The sequence below is a fragment of the Phaethon aethereus genome (assembly GCF_964289735.1).
Source record: "Phaethon aethereus genome assembly, chromosome: 3".
Lineage (NCBI taxonomy): Eukaryota > Metazoa > Chordata > Aves > Phaethontiformes > Phaethontidae > Phaethon > Phaethon aethereus.
The window spans coordinates 33,783,088-33,804,556 of record NC_138576.1 but is presented as its reverse complement, the minus strand read 5'-3'; the positions used below and the strand labels follow the sequence as shown (position 1 = coordinate 33,804,556).

General features: G+C 38.2%; 1 protein-coding gene across 1 annotated transcript in view; it reads right to left on the bottom strand.

Moving 5' to 3' along the window:
• COL19A1 (collagen type XIX alpha 1 chain) overlaps positions 1 to 21,469 on the bottom strand; it is a gene marked incomplete at its 3' end in the record, with an annotated part of 197,051 nt that overhangs the window by 85,998 nt on the left and 89,584 nt on the right. The window contains exons 12-14 of the mRNA XM_081998313.1: positions 18,271 to 18,324; positions 8,910 to 8,963; positions 8,199 to 8,234 (exon numbers count right to left, since the gene is read on the bottom strand). Of these exons, the coding sequence (XP_081854439.1) occupies positions 8,199 to 8,234; positions 8,910 to 8,963; positions 18,271 to 18,324 (144 nt within the window). The remainder of the gene's footprint in view (positions 1 to 8,198; positions 8,235 to 8,909; positions 8,964 to 18,270; positions 18,325 to 21,469) is intronic.

Below are 21,469 nucleotides of genomic sequence, written 5' to 3'. Positions count from 1 at the left end.
AGCCTAACTGGTTTGAAGAGCATTCCCCAGCCATCCAAATACCGCTCGTGGGATGGATGGTACAGCTGTGGCTGCACTCATGCAAGGATGTCCCAGCATCCCAGACAGGATGCATCAAGATGCAGTTCATTTAGGTCTTAAATTCATCGACTTATCTGGAGTTGTTACCAGATGACAAGTTCTACTGTGCAGGTCATGATTGTCACTGTGATCCTTCTATCCTATTTTGAGGATATTGGCCTGTTTGTACCATATTGAGGGCAAACACCTTAACAACAAATGTCCTCCCGACTCCCCTTTCTCTTCACTTCTATTGCTGAGCACATCATATGGTGTGGAACAGCCCTTTGGCCAGTTTATGTCAGATGTCCTGGCTGTGTCACCTCCCAAGCTCCTCCCCACCCCCAGCCTAATGGCCTTTGATGGGAGACAGCCTTGATGCTGTAAGCCCTGCTCAGCAACAGCCAAAACACTGGTGTGTTATCAACACCTTTCTAGATACAAATACAAAGCACAGCAGCTTCCTTTCATGTAAGGACAGGCTATTACTCTGAGCAAGCAAAGGAGCTGAAATATCAATACCTTCCCCGCAGTCAAGATGGCTGCAGTGTTGGTTGCCCAGATATCTTCAAGCCAGTTTACTTGCTGCAACTGTCCTACTGCCCTACCTTGAAGCCTGAACAGGAGGGTGAGGAAAAGAGAGATCTCAAGATATGATTATGATGGTTTCTTCTTCTTGTCCACAAGACTTTCCATCACCATCCACACAAAAACCCACAGAGCCTAGCAGACACACCTCACTGTTACCAAATTTTGCTAGAATGGGAAAAATGGCACAGGAAATCACAGATGGATAACTAACTTCTTATTGTATTACCAGTTAGTGAGGGAAATTAGACTACCACTTATCTCAAATACCTCTATCTTCAGCATGTCCAAACATGACATGGTCTCATTCACATCCTTACTGAAGTAGGTTGAGATGGCAAGTTGAAAGATTTGTACCCTATGTTTGGCCTCTTATTGCTACGGCAGCAATCAAACTGTTTTGCCTGGGAGCGCAAAGTGGAATAGGCCATGATTTTGCTTTCAAAACTGCTGCCAACCCATTTACTTCTGTGGGAAAGGACATAGCATTTAGCAATAGTATTTCAGTCTGCCAGAAAACATGATCACCTACATTTTCCCGATAATTTATTGCTGAAGCAAGCAGAAAATATGTTCCTCACCGATCTCATTATGCTTTGGGTTTGGTCATTTCTGTAGTTCTCTCTGGTAACTTAACTTGAAATCTACTTTGCTTCAGAGACAATTATTTCAAAGGGAAGTTGAAAGAGTAATTTTACAGAAGTTCACACTTTATGAACCTAGGACTTTTAATAGACATGGGTTTATTTTCTAAGTGAAAAAAGTTTCCTTTAAAATTCTGAGGAGCAATTTGAGATTATTTTTTACGTTGAAGTCTACTGCATATGGGAATATTCTCAAATCATTCTTCTAATGAAGGACATATAAATCACATTCATGCTAATTTAGCAGACTGTGAATTTTTGAAAAACAAATTTTCTGTGAGGCTAAATTATCAGTCTTCACTTGTGCCTTCGGTATCAGTATTACTGCATAAAGAAGATGAAAAACAAGACTGAAACTGCTAAAACATCTTCTCTTTCACTAAAGGGTAATCATAATAGGATCTGCTTCCACACTTAAACCCAATTTTTTAAAAAAGAGAATATTTGTAAGTTATATTGTGAGAGTTAAAGATCACTATATCTCATGCAAAACAACTGAACAGTATTTTCATGAAATTAATACACCTCCATTAGAAAAGTTCAAGTAGACAAAATTCAGGTTTTTCTTAGCAGGATGTATATGAAGATATTTAGAATGAAAATATATTTTTCTGTCTATACTTTCTTTAGTTAACTAGAATTGCTCTCCTTTATGTCATTGCATGAAAAGAGAGGATAATATTAGTCGAGAAGCTTAATAATGGGGGTGTGTGTCCCCTTCTTATGTAATACAAGTTATTCCAATGACTTATTTTTTCACTGTGAGACAAGAAAGGAATCATGTGTAGAAGTTAAGATAAGCAAAAACTGGCACATGATTTTTCATGAAGAATCATTTGAAATACTGCTGCCCTTTACAACAGCAAGAAAGCCGGGATACCAAACACCTCCTCTTCGGAGTTCCATATGAATGCCAAATAATTACACCATGACCAAAGTAGTGCATTAAATGGATTTGTGAGATTCCTAGGCAACACTGCCGAAAGTGAATTTTAGCTTTACACGAATAACTGCCAAAGCTCCGAGGGGAAAGCTGTGTAATCTGTTGCTGATGTTTGTTTAGGGAGGGGAGAGCCAAAAGTGTCGGTGGAGCTTGCCCGGGCCTGAATCTGCAGCTTCCTCCCGCAGCCGCCTCCACGCCGCACTTGTGCGCCAGCTTCCTTCGGCTCGATTTAACCAGACCTAGGAGCCAACATTCCAACTATCTGTTTAGTAAGCAAGTCTTGGGGACTTCTGTCTGTGACCGACTTAAGCCTCGGCTTCTGCGTAAGCGCTTGGTGCCATCTGGATGACTATTTTATAACTCCCGAAAGGGATCGGTTCGCAGGAACGTATGGACGGACGCTCGTTTTCCTCAGGAACTAAAAGCAGCGTATCGAGTGTCAAGAGGAATAGTTATCGTATATTTTACAAGAGATGGCTGCGCTACCTTCCCTCACCTGTCACTCTTCTGACACGGCACACACAGGCTTAAGCTGGGGATACCAGAGCGGGCAAGCGGCGGAGCCAGCTGTGTCCCTGCAGAAAACAGTCCCCAGCTTCTGCCACTGAACTCCACATTTTGACAAGACCACACAACAGAGCCGTATGATCCTCCTGTTTACCCTCTGAAGGGTCCTCGGCTACAGTACAATTTATCAGGGACCTTAAACTTTTAAAGACTGAACATATCCCTACATAAAGTAGGCATAATTACGGAGAAAAGCTCAAAATGTATAGCCAGCATGCATTATAAGACACTTGAAAAATACTGAAGAGTCATCTAGTACTTACAGAGCAATTCAGAAAGAACATACCAGAGAAATTAAAGACAGCATAAAGAAAGGATGAGACTCAGTCATGACTTTGGACTACTCCGATAACACTACCACCATAACTAAGGAGACAAAATAAATACATATATCTTGACTTGTGTAGTGTTAACTGACTCCATGGAAATATAGAAAAGTTTTATATCCTTACTAAAAGTGCTTAAATATGCATATATATGTCAAAGTTAATGACCTGAGTCACTAAAATGTATTTGGATGAATAATGCATGAATCAAACAAATATACTTAGAACTAGTGAAATTACTAATTTCATTAGGATTCTGCATAAAGCCTATACATTTTTTCATATATTTCTTTTTACAGCTTAGCATATTTTGCGCTATAATGCTGTTTCTTTTTTTCCCTCTAATTCATCATGCAAGAATGATGAAATTGTATTAACAAGACTTCCATACCTGCCTTAAAGAAATGTACAGAAACACATGAGCCGCAATTCTAATCCCATCTCTATTCACTGCAGAAATGCATAGTCAGGCATAAAGAATTTCTTTCTGAATTCTCTGCTACTGCTGCAAGTGAGAAGTTTTGTTAAGTGTGCATGCTTTAGGATTTCAGTAGAGATTTTCTGTTAACTGACATCAAACAGGAATATTCAGAGCTCTACTTTTTTTCAGAGCAATGCTCATAAATTCATTTTTGCATCTTAAAAAGCAATGGCATTATTTCCCCCGTTTTGCAGTTTGGCGTGAGCTCATCCATCTAGTAGGTTGTTACAGCTGTTGGGTATTTATGAATTCTGCCATACATCCTGCCTCCAAGTATCCCTCATTCCTTACAGAGACTAAAATGGCTATATCTGTCAGTTGAACACTTTTAAAAATACAGCTATTTTCCTCCAAGTACCAATAACTTAATTCTCTCTCCATTTTTTCGTGTCGGAGGGCAGAGCACAGTTACTGTGATGCTGAGCAGGAACAGGATTTCCTACACATCAGGGACGCTTGAACACTGTTAGACACAGGGTCACTGACTGAGGACAGGACCATGGTACAGGTCTGTGTGCGGGGAGGACGCTCTGGCCCTGCACAACACTGCTGATGCTCTAATTTATACTGAGACCAGCATATATGGTAGACCTTCTCCAGCTTATTCCACTGCTTTATGATTTCTATGGAAATATTCAAGAATGGAAGAGCTGCACAGGGCAGCAGAGCTCTGTAATGCTGTAATTTCCCACCTGCCTCAATATGCAATTGCACTGGGGCAGAAGATCAATGACCCAGGCCCAGTTGTCCACGTTGAGCAAAAACAAGTCCCTTTCAATATTCCCTCCCTCCCTGCTCAAACGCATTTTGGACTTAGCTCTAACAGTGTGTCATTATTTTCACTCGTCCCCTCCCCCCGGCTCAGTAATTCATTTTGCATTTTGATAAAAAGAAATAAATGATTTTCACATTAGGAAAAACTAAAAATTACTGTAAGTAGACGATAAATTTATGACATTATGCATGAGTCACAAATTAATGGAACATTTTAAAACTTTGCCTTAACAGGGTTCATAACTGAAACACTGATGTCACATTTTGGCTGTAACAGCATGAACAGTCCTGACATAGTAAGTTCTCATTCAGTGACACATGAACCTTGATATTATCTGACCTACTACTTATTCACAGCAAGATACGACATCTTCCTTTCATGATTACGTATCATAAGTGTCACGGCCACACAGAAGTTACACAAATAAAACAGCTCTGAAGACTGGATTTTCCCCGAGCCACCACCACTCATGTCATTCATCTTCTTTTAGCTCTTGCCAACAGAAACGCATGACTATTTACAGTGGCAGAGAGAGAAAGCCTTCCTGCTGGGCCATATATTCCCGCAGTGTTGTAATCTGTCTTCAAGCTGCTAAACCAATTCACTCTCACTCTTGTCTCTTCTCTCAGTTAGCAGCTACCCAAAAAAAACGTTTTAGTACATCAGTTACTGAGATCCCTCAGAAGACTCACGTCTGCTTTCCTAAAATTTAAATGTTTCCTTTTAAAAAGTGTGAAGACGACCACCAGTGGATGTACCAACACAGGGACATTTTGATATATCCGGATTAAATGAACTGAAACATTTGCAGAGCATTTTATAATCAAAGAATTATAATTCTTTGACAGTCCATTTTATGAAAGTGAATCACTTAAGGTAAAGAAAGAGTAAGTTCAGTCAATTTGAAAGCAGCTTCTGATTTTCAGTGTCATAACTCTAACCTCTGAGTATGACTTAGAAAAGCTAAGGGTCCTCAGCTGCAACTAAAGACAATGAAACTATACGCATTCCAAACAGGCCTGACATACCCAGGTGCTGCTATCAGAATAGATGTAGTCATTTTTCCACCATTTACCAAGAAATGCTCAGAAGGACCATTCTATGGTCCTACAGTGCACAGAAAATAGGCATCCTCAATTCTTTTTCCTGTTTCTTATCTTCAGAAGTATCCTATTTCTATTTCAGTGATCCCTTCAAGGCCTGTAAGAATCTTTCTCAAGCAAGAGGTACTCCGATCCATCTATTGCAGTAACAATCCTAGAATCAAGGTTGTTTCATAAAAATATTTCACTGTTAACTCTTTCAGCACACATTTTGACTGCATATTCAAGAGCTGAAGGACATAATTGGCCCTGTTTACCTCTAGCAAGACATACACTGTAGCAAACAGACACTGATCTTAGGACACAGTACTAATTTATCTCCAGGAAATCAAGATAATGGATATTTAGATTTCCTAATCCAAAAACAAGTACCATAAAACATGTCAACTTAATATTGAAACCTTAGAGTAGAATTTATTTTTGAGTATGGGTCTCTGTTTACATCCTTCAATGTTTGTCAGATCTAATGGACATCCTTGCTTCTACGGCCTTGGAAATGAGGAGAGTGAAAAGACAATGTATAAGAACTACCATTCATAGTGTAAATTATTATGAAAGTTGATTTAGGATTACATGGGAAATACGAATAGTGTAGAATTAGTTCATAACACTGAGTCTGGGGGAAGAGTTATTCATGCTGTGGAATTACAGCCTGGGAATTTGGGAGCTTTTGTCTTTGTTTTCATATTTGCCGTGCTCTTTTCCACCATTCTCCATTGTTTTTACCCAAATGGACTGTCCTTAATGGGACATTTCGTTTTGTGAGCAAAATCACTTAGATTGAGACAGAATTTATTACTTTTATGAAGCAAAACATGCCCTGGAGAGTTTTGGGGAAATTCCTCTTTAGGCTTTGTACATGCTTGGGGCACAGATCATTGTAGGGAAATTAAAAATATCTTCCACCATCTCTATGGCACTACCTAACCAGAATACAACTAACACGCAGGTCAAGTCTCTTTTCTGGTGCGCAGGCACATACCAGACCCTCACAGAGAAACTTAGATCCATACTCAAGAAGTTTTTCCTTGATACTTGGAAGAAAATTAATCATTTGAGCTCACATATTTTTTTTGCAGGTAAGTAACAAGAAAGGGAATAAATAAATTAGTGACCAAATCTGCAATTTCCTGAGTCTGATACTTTCTTTACAGCAAAAGTCTGTGTAAGGAAGATACCTGTCTGCTTTTTTTCCTCTGAGAATTGTAGCACCTGTAAAAAAACCTAAATTATTGAAATATTGTTCTTCATAAGAATCTAGGAAGTGATTTTCCATTATTATAATGTTACATTTCTTTTTCCTTTCCAGTCTGTGTTTGTTATGCATATCTGGTCATTACGTAAGACAAAAAGATTTTATAGATGTCTAGACTGTGACACATAACTCTGCAAGTGTTTGAAAGGACAAACTCTAAACAATTTTCTATTGTCTGAAAAAAAACTTTGAAACCTCTTTTTCTGGATAAAAAATGCTTCATACATAAGTATATTTTATTGTCAAATATTATTAGACAAGTCCAATCACTGAAATTTAAATGGACTATAATTAAGCCAATACTGAAAATATTTTATTTTTATTATCAGTAGCAGCATTATCATGTAATGCAAGGAACCAGAAGCATATGACGTGTTTCATAAAAAAAAATGGTCGATGCCTTTGTGGTACCAACAAATGGAGTGAGCACAGGCATGTAATTGTGTGTGTGGTCAACAGTGAATACCAAGCTGGACTGGCCGGCAAGTAGGTGAAACGAGCTGGAAGCCGAGGGAATATATACGTGTGTGTGTACACGTGTGTTTTTGTGTGGGTGTCTGAGAGTGAGCCGGTCTGCACCAGCAGCTGGAGTGGGGATGTGAGCCTGGCGGGTGTTAAATGTCCAGGTGCCAGTAACTGGAGGGTCCAGGAGCAGGGGCATCTACTGGTTAGGCTCAGCTACTAGAGGATGCACATTGTATAGAAGATGTATATATTTCCCAGTACAAGACCATCATCATGATCAGCCAGAGAGGGTAACAGGATGAGGCTGTTGGTACTGTTCATTTTTGTGGGGGTGCTGAGTGTGTCCATCTGTGTTGACCTGTGTGGCCAGACCTATCTGTATGTGTTGTATGTGTGTTTGTGTGCCAATTGGGAATGCACACTCAGCCCCACTGCCAGTTGGACCTGACGGCCAGGAGCCGTGGCAACCTCACATCTATCAGGCTGTTTGATGTGTCCCCACATCCTTAACTTTCTGAAAATAGGGTCATGTGTCCAATTTGAACATATGCATGCTATATATATAATACTGTGTTGTACATATGGCATTGCACTCATAACTAAGTACTTAATTCAATAACCTGACAATAGAATATTTACAATATCTTAAAAAGCATTAATTAGTTTTGCAAGCTTTCACTGACACTAAAAATAACATGGGAATTCTTTCATTTTAACCAGTCTATACTATCTATACAAAGAATAAAAAAAAACAGTATCCTTGTTAGCATTTGGTGGGAGACAGGATGTTTTAAATATGCTTATTTTCTTTATATTTATAAAATTCCCTTTTCCCTCCCTCACAATTCATATAGAAAATGCAGAGGAGTTCTGAAGAGAGGGACTTGACTCCTAAATTTAATAATGAAACTATTTACATTGCAAATAAACTAAAACCTGCAACATTTCTTAGTGATTTTCTTTTGTCTGTTTTCATTTTACATGTACTTACACTCAAGGCAGCTGGTCCCGGAGGTCCTGCATCTCCCTAGTTAAAACAGGAGACTAAGTAAATGTCTTTAGTTATACATATTTAACCTCTAGGCATTTTAGAGGATATGCACCACCGCAGAAGTAAATTCAGTATAATCATCACACATGCTCTAATTATGAAAATATATGGGTAAAGCAATATTCTTTTCCAGTAATGGCATAAATGTACACAGTTCACCACAGGTTAAATAGAAAAAAAATGACAGGCCTCTGCATAAATGAATCACAGCTTAAAAAAAGCAATCCTTCAAAACACATTTGCATACGTTAAATTACAAGCTGCAGCTTGCATGCACAAGGTGGCCGCTGAAGTCAGTGTGACAGCTCACATATGTAAAGACATCTCATTGTGTAAAATGTTCACAGAATTGGGTCACTGAAGTGCCGTGAGACCTTCAGGTTACATCCATGGGAGCAAATCAGAGCACCCAGAGAGCAATTCAGAACATCAAATTTAGGCTCCTGCTCTGAATTATTTTCAAAATTTGTTGTGTTAAAGAGTATTTGTCTTCCATATTTACAGTTAGTTTGCATTCATATTCTTCAACCCTTAAGCTACACAAATGGCAGTAGCGCATGTTCATCAAATGCAATAAAGGCGATGTGTTCAATACTGAAGAAATATCATGCAGACTCACATATATATACAACTTTACAGATAAAAAAGTACCTTTTCTCCTTTAGGACCAGCCACACCAGGACTGCCAGGGTCACCTTTCAGTCCCTGGGCAAAGAAGAAAAATGTATATTTGTTGTCATCTGTGGAAAGTGTGGGACAAAATCCTGTAGTGCTCTGAATTAGTATAACTAACCAGCTAAGTTTTAAGATATTATCACAGTATTAGTACTATCTCATAATTCTTTATTTTCATTATTTTGTGAACAGGGAAACATCTATCAAAGACCGCATGTGTCTTCCACATAAACAAAGCCAAACTATCTATTTGACTGTGCCCCATTATGCCAAGTAGCGTGTAGAAATGCAAACTTCCTTTGCAGTCCCAGTAGATTTGTGTCTTGCATGGCTAACAAAGATAAAGTAGAAGACTAGAGAAAGTACTAGTACATTCACTTAACCTCTGCTACAATTGGGAAAGAGGCAAGGCCAGACAGAGAGCTGTGGATTCTGTGTTTCAAGTAGCAATGCTCAGCTTGTGAGCTACAGCAGGGCACATACAGCTCAGAGCTGCTGCACATCCACCAACACACCGATCTTCACCAGTGTTTTAAAAGGCAATTAGAGAAATCATCGGTTCCTTCATACCTCCCTCCTTAGTTCTGCCTTCAGCTGATAACACTGCCTAGTCTTACACATTACACATGCAGCAATTTCACAATTGCAGAATCACAAAATGGTTTGGGTTGGAAGGGACCCTTAAAGGTCATCTAGTCCAACCCCCCTGCAATCAGCAGGGACATCTTCAACCAGATCAGGTTGCTCAGAGCCCCGTCCAGCCCGATTTTGAATGTTTCCAGGGATAGGACATCTACCACCTCTCTGGGCAACCTGTGCCAGTGTTTCACTATCCTCATCATAAACAATTTCCTCCTTATATACAGCCTGAATCTACTCTCCACAATATCTATAATACAGCTTTTCCACTAACATGTCTCACCAGAAACACACACACAAACACACACAAAAAATCTTTAGCACCCAGCACATAATCTTTGGTGTCTTCTCCTTGCTGCAAAACACACAGAAAAGCAAGAGGTTTTGAAACATGCCCAGCAAATTCAAGCCATTTGGTAGTAAGGAATGAACTTAATTCTGACGCTGGACCAACCTACCAGGAGCTCCTTTTTGTTTAAGCCAAGAGATTTGTCTTGTGCCTTCCCTGATCACTGGTTTAGAGGCATGCAACATGTAAGAGGAGAGCATGTACATTGTAAGTCAGAGGCACCTCTACAGGTTCAAAGATTTTACTTAGAAACCAAATGGCAGTAACATAGACCATACAGGACCGAATCATAACAAGATACTCCACAATTAGGCCATCATCGTTATCGCTATAGAAGTTAAATAGGTCAAGGACAGAAAAGATTCATCTAGATCTGAATTAGGGTTTACTAACTTAAGTTCTTCCCAGCCCCCTTTTTGCCCTTGAAAACTCTCTTCCTCGGTTTGCAATAGTTGGAAAGATAGAGACAACTGGCACGAAAATGATAAGTAACATCTGTGCCTTGGTGGGTACAGAAACACTAAATCAGTGAGTGTTCTAAATACTGCATATTTGTGCAACTTCACTTCCTGCTAAAATTACATTAATTCACCATCTGGAAGGAACATCATTTAGAACTATATGAGCATTTAAGTACCCACTTTGGATTAAATTTGTGGTTGTTGTAAATACCCCTGATTTAGCTTTGATTTGTCCTTTATTAAGCTTGCCAAATATGTAATAGTTAAATCAGAAGTAGTTTTGCTGTTTGAACTTAAAAAATGTAATAGGCAGATGGATTAAAAAAACAAGCCAAAAAATTGGTTTCTTTTTACAAAATTGGTTTCTTTTTACAATCTGCATATTTATGACATAGTTTTAATATTGTCTCCATTTACTACATTTTACTTTTCATCTCCTTCTGAAAGACTGCATAAAATACAACCACTCCATATTCTACAAAGCCATTTTAGGGATTTTTCAGGTATGCAAACTATATGGATTTGGTTCAAAATCATTACTAGCAAATCAGCAGTGGAACAACAGGTTTGAGTGTAAGAATTAGCTCTTAGGCTGTTTATTTACAGAAGAGAAGAGATAAGGGTAAAAAAAAAAATCTGTAACTCACAGATGGCAATATATCTGTGTGTCTCTACTAATAGAAAAGACAACTGCAGACGGAAGATATTGAACCTAAGCCATGCACAGTCAAACTATGAACCTAATTTTTTTCCTAATTGGTGCATTTAAAGCTTTTAGTAGTGTTCCTGCAGTGCACCTCGGTGAGGTATGCAGTTTGACAGCTACTGCAGAGATGATGACCAAAGAGGTTGACCTCACATAACAAGGACAAGGGGAAACTCCATATTTGACAACAAGCCTTACAGAGTTTGAAGCAGGATTTTTGAGTACCCAGGAAGGTTTTTAAATAAAGTATTTATTTTAAAGTACATAGCTTTCCTTTGCTAAGAAACCCCAAGAAAGAAAAGTAGTATCAGAAAAAAAAAATTGCTTAAAAGGTTCTATCCCATTAGAAGTATTTCTTGTTCTTCTACACATTATATATCTTTAAAAAAAATTATTATCTTAATAAGTTCCAGACATGGTGAATACTTGCAAAAACACATCTGGTACTGCACCATGCCTATTCTTCCCTACAGCCACCCTTTTAAAGCTACTGAGAGGTTTAGGTGCTGCTGACTGTCTCTGAAATGACGTAAGAAGTAAGAATTCCTGTGCGAAGTCAAATCTGTAGCCCCTTCTAGCACAGCACAGTACAGTACAGTTGCCTGTCTCTGGCAGAGACCAGGACAGGATGCTTCAGTAAAATGGATGTGGCTATCTAACACATATAATTTGTATGATTTTAGATTAAGCTTTAAATTAGAAAAGCTCGTTTTCTGCAATATTTTAGGAGAACGAGGTCAATTTTGAAACTAGTTTCTATTGATCTAAGGAGTCTGTTACCAGATTTGCCAGAAATTCAAGAACTGAGTAAAAAGTCCAGCAGCTCTCATAACAGAGGGTAAATGAATTACTGATTTCTATCCCTATCTAATTCTAGCTTTTTGGGAGCAATATAATAATACATATTCGTGAGTTCATGAACAAACTTCAGGTGGTATTTTTTCTCCTCTATAAGGACTACAGCTTGGCCTTTTTACAGGTCAGAATAAACTTACATTATGGCTCCTCTATGGATGCCAAAATACAAAGAAAGCATTAGGACATGCATGTATAAGGCCAACTCAGGGCTAACATGATAACAACATGGGAAATGGCAGAAATGAGAAATGTTATATATCTATAAAAGACAACAGGTATTACTGTAACACAATTGCTGACCAACAGAGAAATTACTGGAACTAGTATACACCCTTATTGATATTTGTGATAAACTCAGCAAAATTGGGAACAACAGGGGAAAAATTAAATTAGAGGCAGGCTTCCTGTTTGGAAGGGGATGACAATGGTATTTCTTCTGGTGGAAGGAATTTAAAGGAAAAGATATCATATTGGTTGACACAATCTGTGACAAATATTTAACCAGACTTTTCTGTGATATTAGATTATTCGAGTTTTAGCCAGCCTACAAAACCAACTGGATTAGGAGAAGAAAACAATTAAAAATAGTAACTGTGCTTCAAAGCTATAAAAAGGACCATGGTTTCACAAATTCTTCAGAGGATGGGATTTTATTAATCGTGTCCCAACACTACGGGCATAAAAGGCAACAGTTTTTCTATTTTAATTTTCCTTTTAAACCAGCAGCAATCTCATACAATGTTTGCTGTGCTCTGGAGTTTCATGGTGAATCAAAAATAACTTTACTTAGTGATGTGATAAATATGTTCCTTACCAAGTCTGAGAAGATTTTATTCATTCAGAAGAAGTGCCAGGTGTAACCAGAACCAGGAAATGAAACAGTTTTTCACTTCTTTGTTTTCAGTCATTTGGATAAGATCAGAACAGTCAAAGATTTTGCGAGAAATGGGAACCAAATATTTTCCCCTAAGCCAATTCTTTTGGGTCAACATGATGATCTGCAATCCCGTACTACTACCATCGCTAGTAAAAAGGACAGAAGACGAAGAGAACAGAGGATTCACAGCTTGCTGCTGGTGCTGGGAAACCACATCCCATATGCCTGTAGTGTCTCAGGAACTACCCTGTGAAGGAATCCTAGCTCCTGGGAGTACCCTCCAGCCCGCTCGTCAAAGGACAGCAACAACTTGCTGCAAGTATACACCTTCTGTGAGTACTCCCATGTACCCTACAGGGGTTATATTAAAAGGGAATGTGTGTTGGTGCTTGCACAGGACGGGGAAAGCATCCTGTAATTTGAAGAAGTCTGTTTCTGTAAATTAGATTTTCTTGCAGACTCATCTGTTGCTTATAACCTTGTCACTGTGATGTTCAGCTGCATTTAAAAGCCACACAAGGGGATTTTAAGGGTTTAAAGAGCAGACACCTCTCTGGCTGAGACTGACGAGCTGGCAATCCCTGCGATAACACCCCTGCAGCCCAAACAGGGGAATTTGAGTGACAGCCCAGGGAAGTTTGAGGAAGAATTCTGGCAGTCCTGACAATGAGCTGATCTGTGAGCAGACACAGAAGCCTCCAGAAAGCTAGGGTAAGGAGAGGAAGCTTGCTGGGAAAGTCTTACAGAGCTGCTAGAGTTTCTAAGGCTAATGCTGCCTGGCAGCAGACAACTGGACTGAAGGGTTTCAACTGACCGGGGGGAACCAAGGGCTTCCCGAGCCAGAGTCTTGTTTAACAGCTCGCTGAAGACAAGATGAACGGACAGATACCAGCCACAATGCAAACCTCACCAGCACTGTTAGAAGACATGGCCCAGAGCCTTTTCTCAGCTACCGTCAGTTACTTACTTATCCACGGCTGGGAAATATCTGAGAAGTGCATTAACATCTCACCCTGAGACAAAAAGTTTACCATCGTAACAGACATGAATTTGATCAGAGAAGTCTGAACAAGAGTACCAAAATAACTGAATTGTTAGCTTTGCATGAAATTATCAAAAGGAAAACTCTGTTTAGAGTTCAGGAACGTTAGGAAAATTGCTATGTGTTTCCTCCAAGTAAAACATGTTTTTTCTGCCCTAATGCTTTACTTGATGAATTCTGACTTAACATGCTCTGGCAGCTTCACCAGGGCCTGAGAAAACTGTATCATACACTGGAAATTTTCTCACAGACAGAGCAGCAGACAGTGTTTATACATGATCACAGAAAAGAGATGAAACAGGTAAAATGTACCGGCAGCTTCCCACTCAAAAAACGCAAAGATCAGCTGGACTCCAACCAGAGGACTCCAGCAGCTCCTGGAGCAGCCAAGTGTCGCCCCTATTTGTGCAGCACACACTGTGCTGCATGCATGTGGCAATGGAAAATGCCGGAAGAAAGGCATAATCTTTGGAGGAGTACAGTTCTTTCACTCTAAAAGATATCTGTTTGGAAAAACATCATTCATTATTTACAATTCCCTGGTCTGCATTAATTTGGTTCAGTCTCACATCAAGTTAAAATCTCCTAGAACAACCCCTATCATCTAAAGTACTGGAAATACAGTAAACAATCCAACACACTAACTAACAACATGCAACCAAATTATTATTGATCAAATCAATAATCTCTACTGAGTAATAAAACTTGGAAATACTATAATGAGTAAGACAACAGAACTATGCTTTCTCCACAGAGCAGCCTTAAAATCTAAATTAAAACAACAGCTTCAGAGTCAGCTGTACAACACCAAGCTGTATATGTTGGGATAACTTTTCTAATTTAGCAAAGTATTTTCAAAGCTCCAAACAATATACTATTTTTCAGTTTATGTCTCATGTACTTGTAAATATTGCTGTTGCTCTTTTCTTGTTAATGTGATTTAAAAACTTAAAATCGCTACACTACCAGAATTTTCTGGATTCTGAGCAACACCTACTATCTCCTTATACTTTTGTTCCTAACAGAATCCTCAAACTCTAGATAAAATTAAATATCATTAGCAACTTCACACTTTAAAAAGCAATAGGATTCTTCCCTTCCTATCCAAATATTTCCTTACTATGCTAATACTAAGAGAGTTCACAATTAGAGAGACAGGCCGTGAGGGTGTGAAGGATAGTAACAGTTGTTTACCTATCAAGACATTGGAACCCTTTAAAAATGTTCATACTTCTGATTACCTTTTCCCAGAAGCGTAAAAATAAAAAGGTCCAATACATTTTCTGTCTTTCCATGGAAAGCCTGGGATTTTTTTCATTGTTCACTGAACATCAGAGGTCCATCCTTTGACATAAGGTATATAATAAATAACAACATTTTATGTAGGAAAGTTTTTAAAAAAGTCACTTATGGTAACACCTTTCCCAGCAGGAGAAAAAAAAATACTTAGTCACTTGGTTTAATTCTGTAGAAATTATATAGTAGATTTTAATTTGAGATTTTTTTTACACTTTTTTACAAGAAAGACTCTGTTCTTCCCCTAGCTCTGCACGACACATGCTGATAGATATGATAAAACTTTCTGTTTTCACTTTTGCTGAAAGATTTCATTTATGTCAGCAAAACATTAATTGGTAGTATCCCACGGTATGCATTTCCTACCTGCACTACTGGTCAAGAAAATGACATAATTCCAAAAAGAGTCTAAAAGTTTCAATGATAAAGATTTTCTTTCCATTTCAGTTCAACTGACAAGCGTATGAATATAACATAGGTCTCACTGCACAGATAGTTTCATGGATGTTTGTATTGCAAATTTGTCCTTATTCCATATGGGATATGAGCATGATGGAGAAGAAACTATATTTGTCAGGATTTCTTTCACAGTGTGTCTATGAAGCTCCACTTGTTACAGGGATACAAATGATAGCATCATTAATGTCAAGTGGCTAAAAAAAAAGTCTCAAGGGATAAAGCAGAGATACTACTCAAGTAAACTGGCTGTTCATATTATACAGGCAAATACCTGCTTACAGATGTAATGTGAACACATACCACAGGAGGACTACATTAGTAATGTATTAAGTTATTTATAACTACTCCTTAAGAAGCTAAAAACAATGGCAACCACACTACTAGTATTTATAGTAAGTATTCATGTTGTCAGATGGATTTTGAATAATGTCCCAGACTGGGACACAGCATTGTAGATCTTGGCTCAGATTCCTGGAGTGATAAACTGGGAGATGTGCAGAGCAGTTAAATATATTCACAGTTCCTGCATCCAAACCTGGTTCTCAATGAGATTAACTGACCCAGTTAGCACAACCAGTGAGGGATGAGGGAGTAAATTTTTTAGGTATCTCTTCATCATTACAGAAAGCCTAGTTTCTAAATCAGGCCTGGCTTCCCCTCTGTCATGCTACTTCTTTCTAGCAAGAACTTTTTGTACATCTAAGAAAACAGAAGTAGTAACAGCAAGCAAAACTGTTCTGAGACACCTACTTTCCTGATTTTGATTAACATAAATTCAAATATGTTTCCACCATTTGTGCAAGATAAAATGTTCAGTCATCATTTTCAAGATCTTCACTTGTGAGTATGGAAACCCTCACTCCCCCAGGCAGATACAACAGCTGCCAGCAGCCGATACCACTAGCTTTAAGTGTTTTCAGGCTTTCTTTATACAGCACTGCAGATTACAGCCATGTAAGCAGATTAACTTGATTATTTCAGAAATATCAGATGTTACATTTCTGTATGCGGAATGAGTTTGAGACACTGATAGCAACCAAGAGTCAATGATACACAGTCCTTTAAATTTAAACTTAATGGCTGGCATCTCCATGCACAGTGATAACTGAATCCAAAGCATTTTATATGTGCTGTTAAAAAGGAATTATGTGTGGATTCAAACAATGTTATATTGCCTTATGCAATTTTACGTCCAAATTTTTTAATGACAGTTCCCATGATGATAATCTTCCGTTTCTTGACACATTACAACAGCTCAGTAAATATATCAAAATATAAAGATTCAACATTTTACACTTTCACAGTGCCACTATGCCAAATATGTTCTAGAGTTCACCAGATACTCGGTATACCTTACTCTTCCTAAAAGGTTTATGGAACAAGATCCCATGTAGTAAAGGAGATCGTGTAAGACCAACACAGAAATGTCCCCAGAGCTATGGAAAGAAACACAGATGTGTTTTTTCCATGCTGTCAGCATATATGTATGCATGACAGAAGTATACGGTTCACCTTTACAGACAGGCAGGCTACAAGAGAATACCTCTTTGAATACCTAAATGTAGTTTAGTGCATAGTGTGTTTTCATATGGAGGACATCCACTATTAGTCAAAAATAGCCTGATTTATCTACCATTAAATCATAATAACCTAAAATAGGAAAAATATTTTTGTGGTTACAGTGTGTGTAGCAAGTCAGATGACACAAAAAGTGTCATAATTATGTAGTCTGTTATACTGCATTTTCAGTAGACCCAGCTAGACTGTCATAGCACTTTTGTGTCAAATGCTGACCTTTTTACACTTTTGGTAAAGTTGCTTAAAAAAGCTTTTCTGAATGTTTTTTTTCCAAATCCTGTATCTGGATTCCAGTCCTAATGCCAGTCATTCCCCACAGAATTTGGACAGTCAGGTTCAGATCCCTCTGTGATATGCCCTCTGCCTTCAAATGCAGTGCTTTGCAATTGGAGAGCCAACAGTATCCTGCATGAAAACCTAAACCCAGGTTGACCCCCAGCTAGGTCAAGGAGGAGACAGGGTGGGGAAAGAGGGATAAAGAAAACTGCTGGCTTGATTTTTTTTTTTTTTTAAATCTTGCTGTTCAAATCATGCTGGTTGGCCATTTTAGTTGCAATGAAAAAAATTTCTAATTTTCTGCCCTTTTATTTTGATTTAATATATACAAAAAATCTAAATTTAAAAATAAATTAGGCAAAAGCAAGGTTAATTACTGGGCATATCTATAGTGTTAGCTTAGGTTCAAGCTTGAATGTGAACTCAGTGATCAAGATTATCCAGTATTTTTAGCCACAGATTCATTCTCTACCTCAAATACAGACCAGACCAATTAACATTGCTTTAATCCCCTTGTTTCAGTTTATCTCATGATCCCGCAGCAGAAATATCATGGAACCTACCACATCCTTACCCACAGTTCTCCTGTCCAAACTGAATCCCTAAGAACTCATTTCTCACCTGAATGCATCTCTTTTTCTTGTCCCATCATCTTGTGGATGTCAGCTCTCCAGGAATACGCATTTTCTAAATTCATCACTCTCCTTACATAAATTCTGAATTTCATTGCTTAACCGCCCCCCCCACCTCCCCCACGCCAATTGTAACTTGACTGTTTGATTATCGTTCAGTTTACCTCTCTTCCATGAATGCCTTCTGGTCCTGGTTCTCCTTTATCTCCTTTTTCACCCTAAAAGAATGAATATTTATTTTACTATATATACAAGACAAATACTAACCCATGACACTTTTTAACAGGAAAAATATCTTAAGATTCTCATCTGTTCTACATGAAGTGCTGCATATACATTGCTGGCTACACAAGCAAAACTAATTTCTACATTCCCACAGAAATACTTTCCAAATAAATGCCTCTGAAAAATGTCTAGCGCTCTGAGAGCTACAGTTCTCTGTACTTCACAGTGCCACTGAACATCCATAAAGACTCACCACACAAAAACATTCTTGGTTTCACCACCATGACAACATGGTGATGAAACACAAATTTACACTGGGGAGCAGTTTTCATTTTGGAAATCTTAACATTGACATTAAATTAATTGATTTCATTCTGAAAGTGTTTTTTAATAAACAATTCTTGTTTTAAATGTCTGGTAGCAGAACTGTCCTCAATACTATAATTTGTCTTTGACTCATACTGGTATATGGTTCACTGACTGCATTTGAAAAATGGAAACAATTTTTGTTCTGCAAATTCTCTCACAAGTATGAATATGAACAACATTATGAATCAAAAGAAAAAAAATGGTGGGAAGGATCCTTCAGAATCGACTATACAGGCTGGTTCCTGTGTTTGCTCATGAAACACTGACTACAAAACACAATATTCTTTGTAGGATACATGAAAGGATTCTCTAACTGTATTATCTCTAACTACCATGCTATTCTAGTTAACACATATTTCAAAGTGAACAAAATACACCTGCTTAAGAAGCATAATGTGAGGGAGAATGTCTTCCAGAACCAAGTCTAAACAGGTCTATAATTGCATCTTTGCCAGTAGACCAAACTTTGTCAAATCACAAATGTAACGTAATTCTGATAAAAGCGCGAGGACTGACGTTATACTACAGTCCACGCTCTTCGTATCAGCCAAAGAAAGTGAACAGCCCTGCATTGAATTTCTATTATCTCCAGGGGACTACACTTGTCTGAGCAGAACCTATTCATTATGTCAGCATTATCTTCATAATTCTGTTAGGTACATGGTATTGAACTGAGATCATTCAGCTAACTCCATTTGTGACACAGCCCTGATTCAGAGCTATTCATCCCGTGGCAATGACAGAGGGCATTTCTTCTAATAATCAGTTTTGCAAAATGAGTTTGTATGAGATTCTCAAACAACTGAATCCTAGTAACAAATTAGCAACAGCAAACTGTGAATTTAATAATCCCATACAGAAGATGGCTTCGCTAGTTCATTGTTTCCATTTTAATACATCTTGTTGATAAAAACCTAATACTACACATTAGCCTGACTCATACAGTTAAGGTTTTTCTCAAGTATTGCCTTTCTTGCTTTTCAAAAAACCCCCAAACAACAACCAACCAAACAAACAACCCCACATAAATCTATGTATTTATTGCAAAAGATTATATGACACCAAACAGTCATAGGAATTTAACATTGGTTATTTCGGTATGTTGAAGCTTAAAAAGTCCTATTTGTTCTATGGATTAAGGCATTAGTTGAGACAGTAATTTTCTTTCACTGGCAGTTTAAAAAAATAACAGTTGAAGTCCCAACCTTACTATTCTTTTTTAAATAGCTCACTGAAACTTTTAGAAGAAACTGCAAAAATGACATTTTACTTTTCATCACTGTGACACACTGGACATTTAATTCTACTTTCAGGATCTTACAACATGTATCAGTTACACTGCTACGATCTTGCAACAGCTACAAAGGTACAGTCATACATTTGACATAATATCTCTTTATTTGAATATATTTCCAAAAGATTTAAAAATTATACCAATTTATGGAGCTGTTTTTTTTTTCTATGATGTATCTGCTTTCATACTTCAAGAGAAAATTATATAAATATGTACAGATTTGCCTCAGAAATAGTAGCGTCCTGTAAATTCCTTGATGTACAGGTGGAAATCTAAGGTAAAAGTACCTTGTCATAATCTCTTACGCAACATCTACATTTACATAAAAACCTAAGCAGAGAGCCTAAGTCAAAAGACGACCCTCCCCTCACCCTCGCTTATCATTTGCCTTGATGTTAGATGAGCAGCACGTGTTGGAGACCCTGCCTTTTTCTTCTAGCTGGCAGACAGTCACTTTAAAATGCTGGTGGGCAGCTCTAGACACATACAAGTGTGGCTGGTGAATGCAGGGAAGACCGAAAAATTCCCTTCTTTATGATTTACAAGACATTCTGATTTAAGATGTTTGTCAGTTTCTGACTGAAAATGATACAACTCACCCCTGTTAATGAGCCTCAGACCTCTGCAGAGTCCCAAGAGCCATGGGCTTTCTGCCAGGTATGCGGTTTTACTACGAACCTATTCTGATTTTTTAACGGAGTAAATGATTTGTCCTCGCCAAGCCCGTTGTATGGAATGTCTGTGTCCTCTGTGAAGCCAGAATTCAAATCAAACAGAGGTCTAATTTTTACAATTTATTCTCACAAGAACTGAGCCAAGACACGCTCATTGCTGCCTTTATGGAGCACACTATACTGCATAATTAACAGACTCAAATCTAGCCAATTTGCAGAATCGCTGAAGCCACTCTGCAGTGTAGTGGAGGCTGTTAATAATCAACATTGTGGCTTACCTCACAGATTAACACAAAAGAGAGAAAAATGTGTTAATGCTGTTTTATATCTAATGTTCCTGCCTGCTTATACTATATTCAGATGAGACAATTAAAGACTATTTATTGCAAAGACAGGATGACAAAACTCTGGAAGTGCCATGCTGTGTTTATTAGTCAACTAAAACTAATCCAATATAACACTGAATTCTTTGTATGTCTTTGGGTGCATTCTGCTTTCAATTACCCCAGTGGGACAAGCTGATGGGGTTGCTCCACTGGGACAGATTCAGTCTGCTGTGTGTAAAAGCAGATACACTGAATTCAGTGGTAACATTCTTTAATTAGAGCCTGCGGTTCACGCGTGGCCTCAGCAAGACAAGAGTACCGGCCTTCAACTCGCTTGTCCATTTTAAGGCTGCCTCATTTTCCTTGCATACTATTTTCTCCTTATTATAAAGGGAAAGTAATGCAGTTGGAAATGAAACACATTCATAACTAAGGAATTTACCTAAAAAGGTAAAGTTTTTTTTGCAGCACTGCC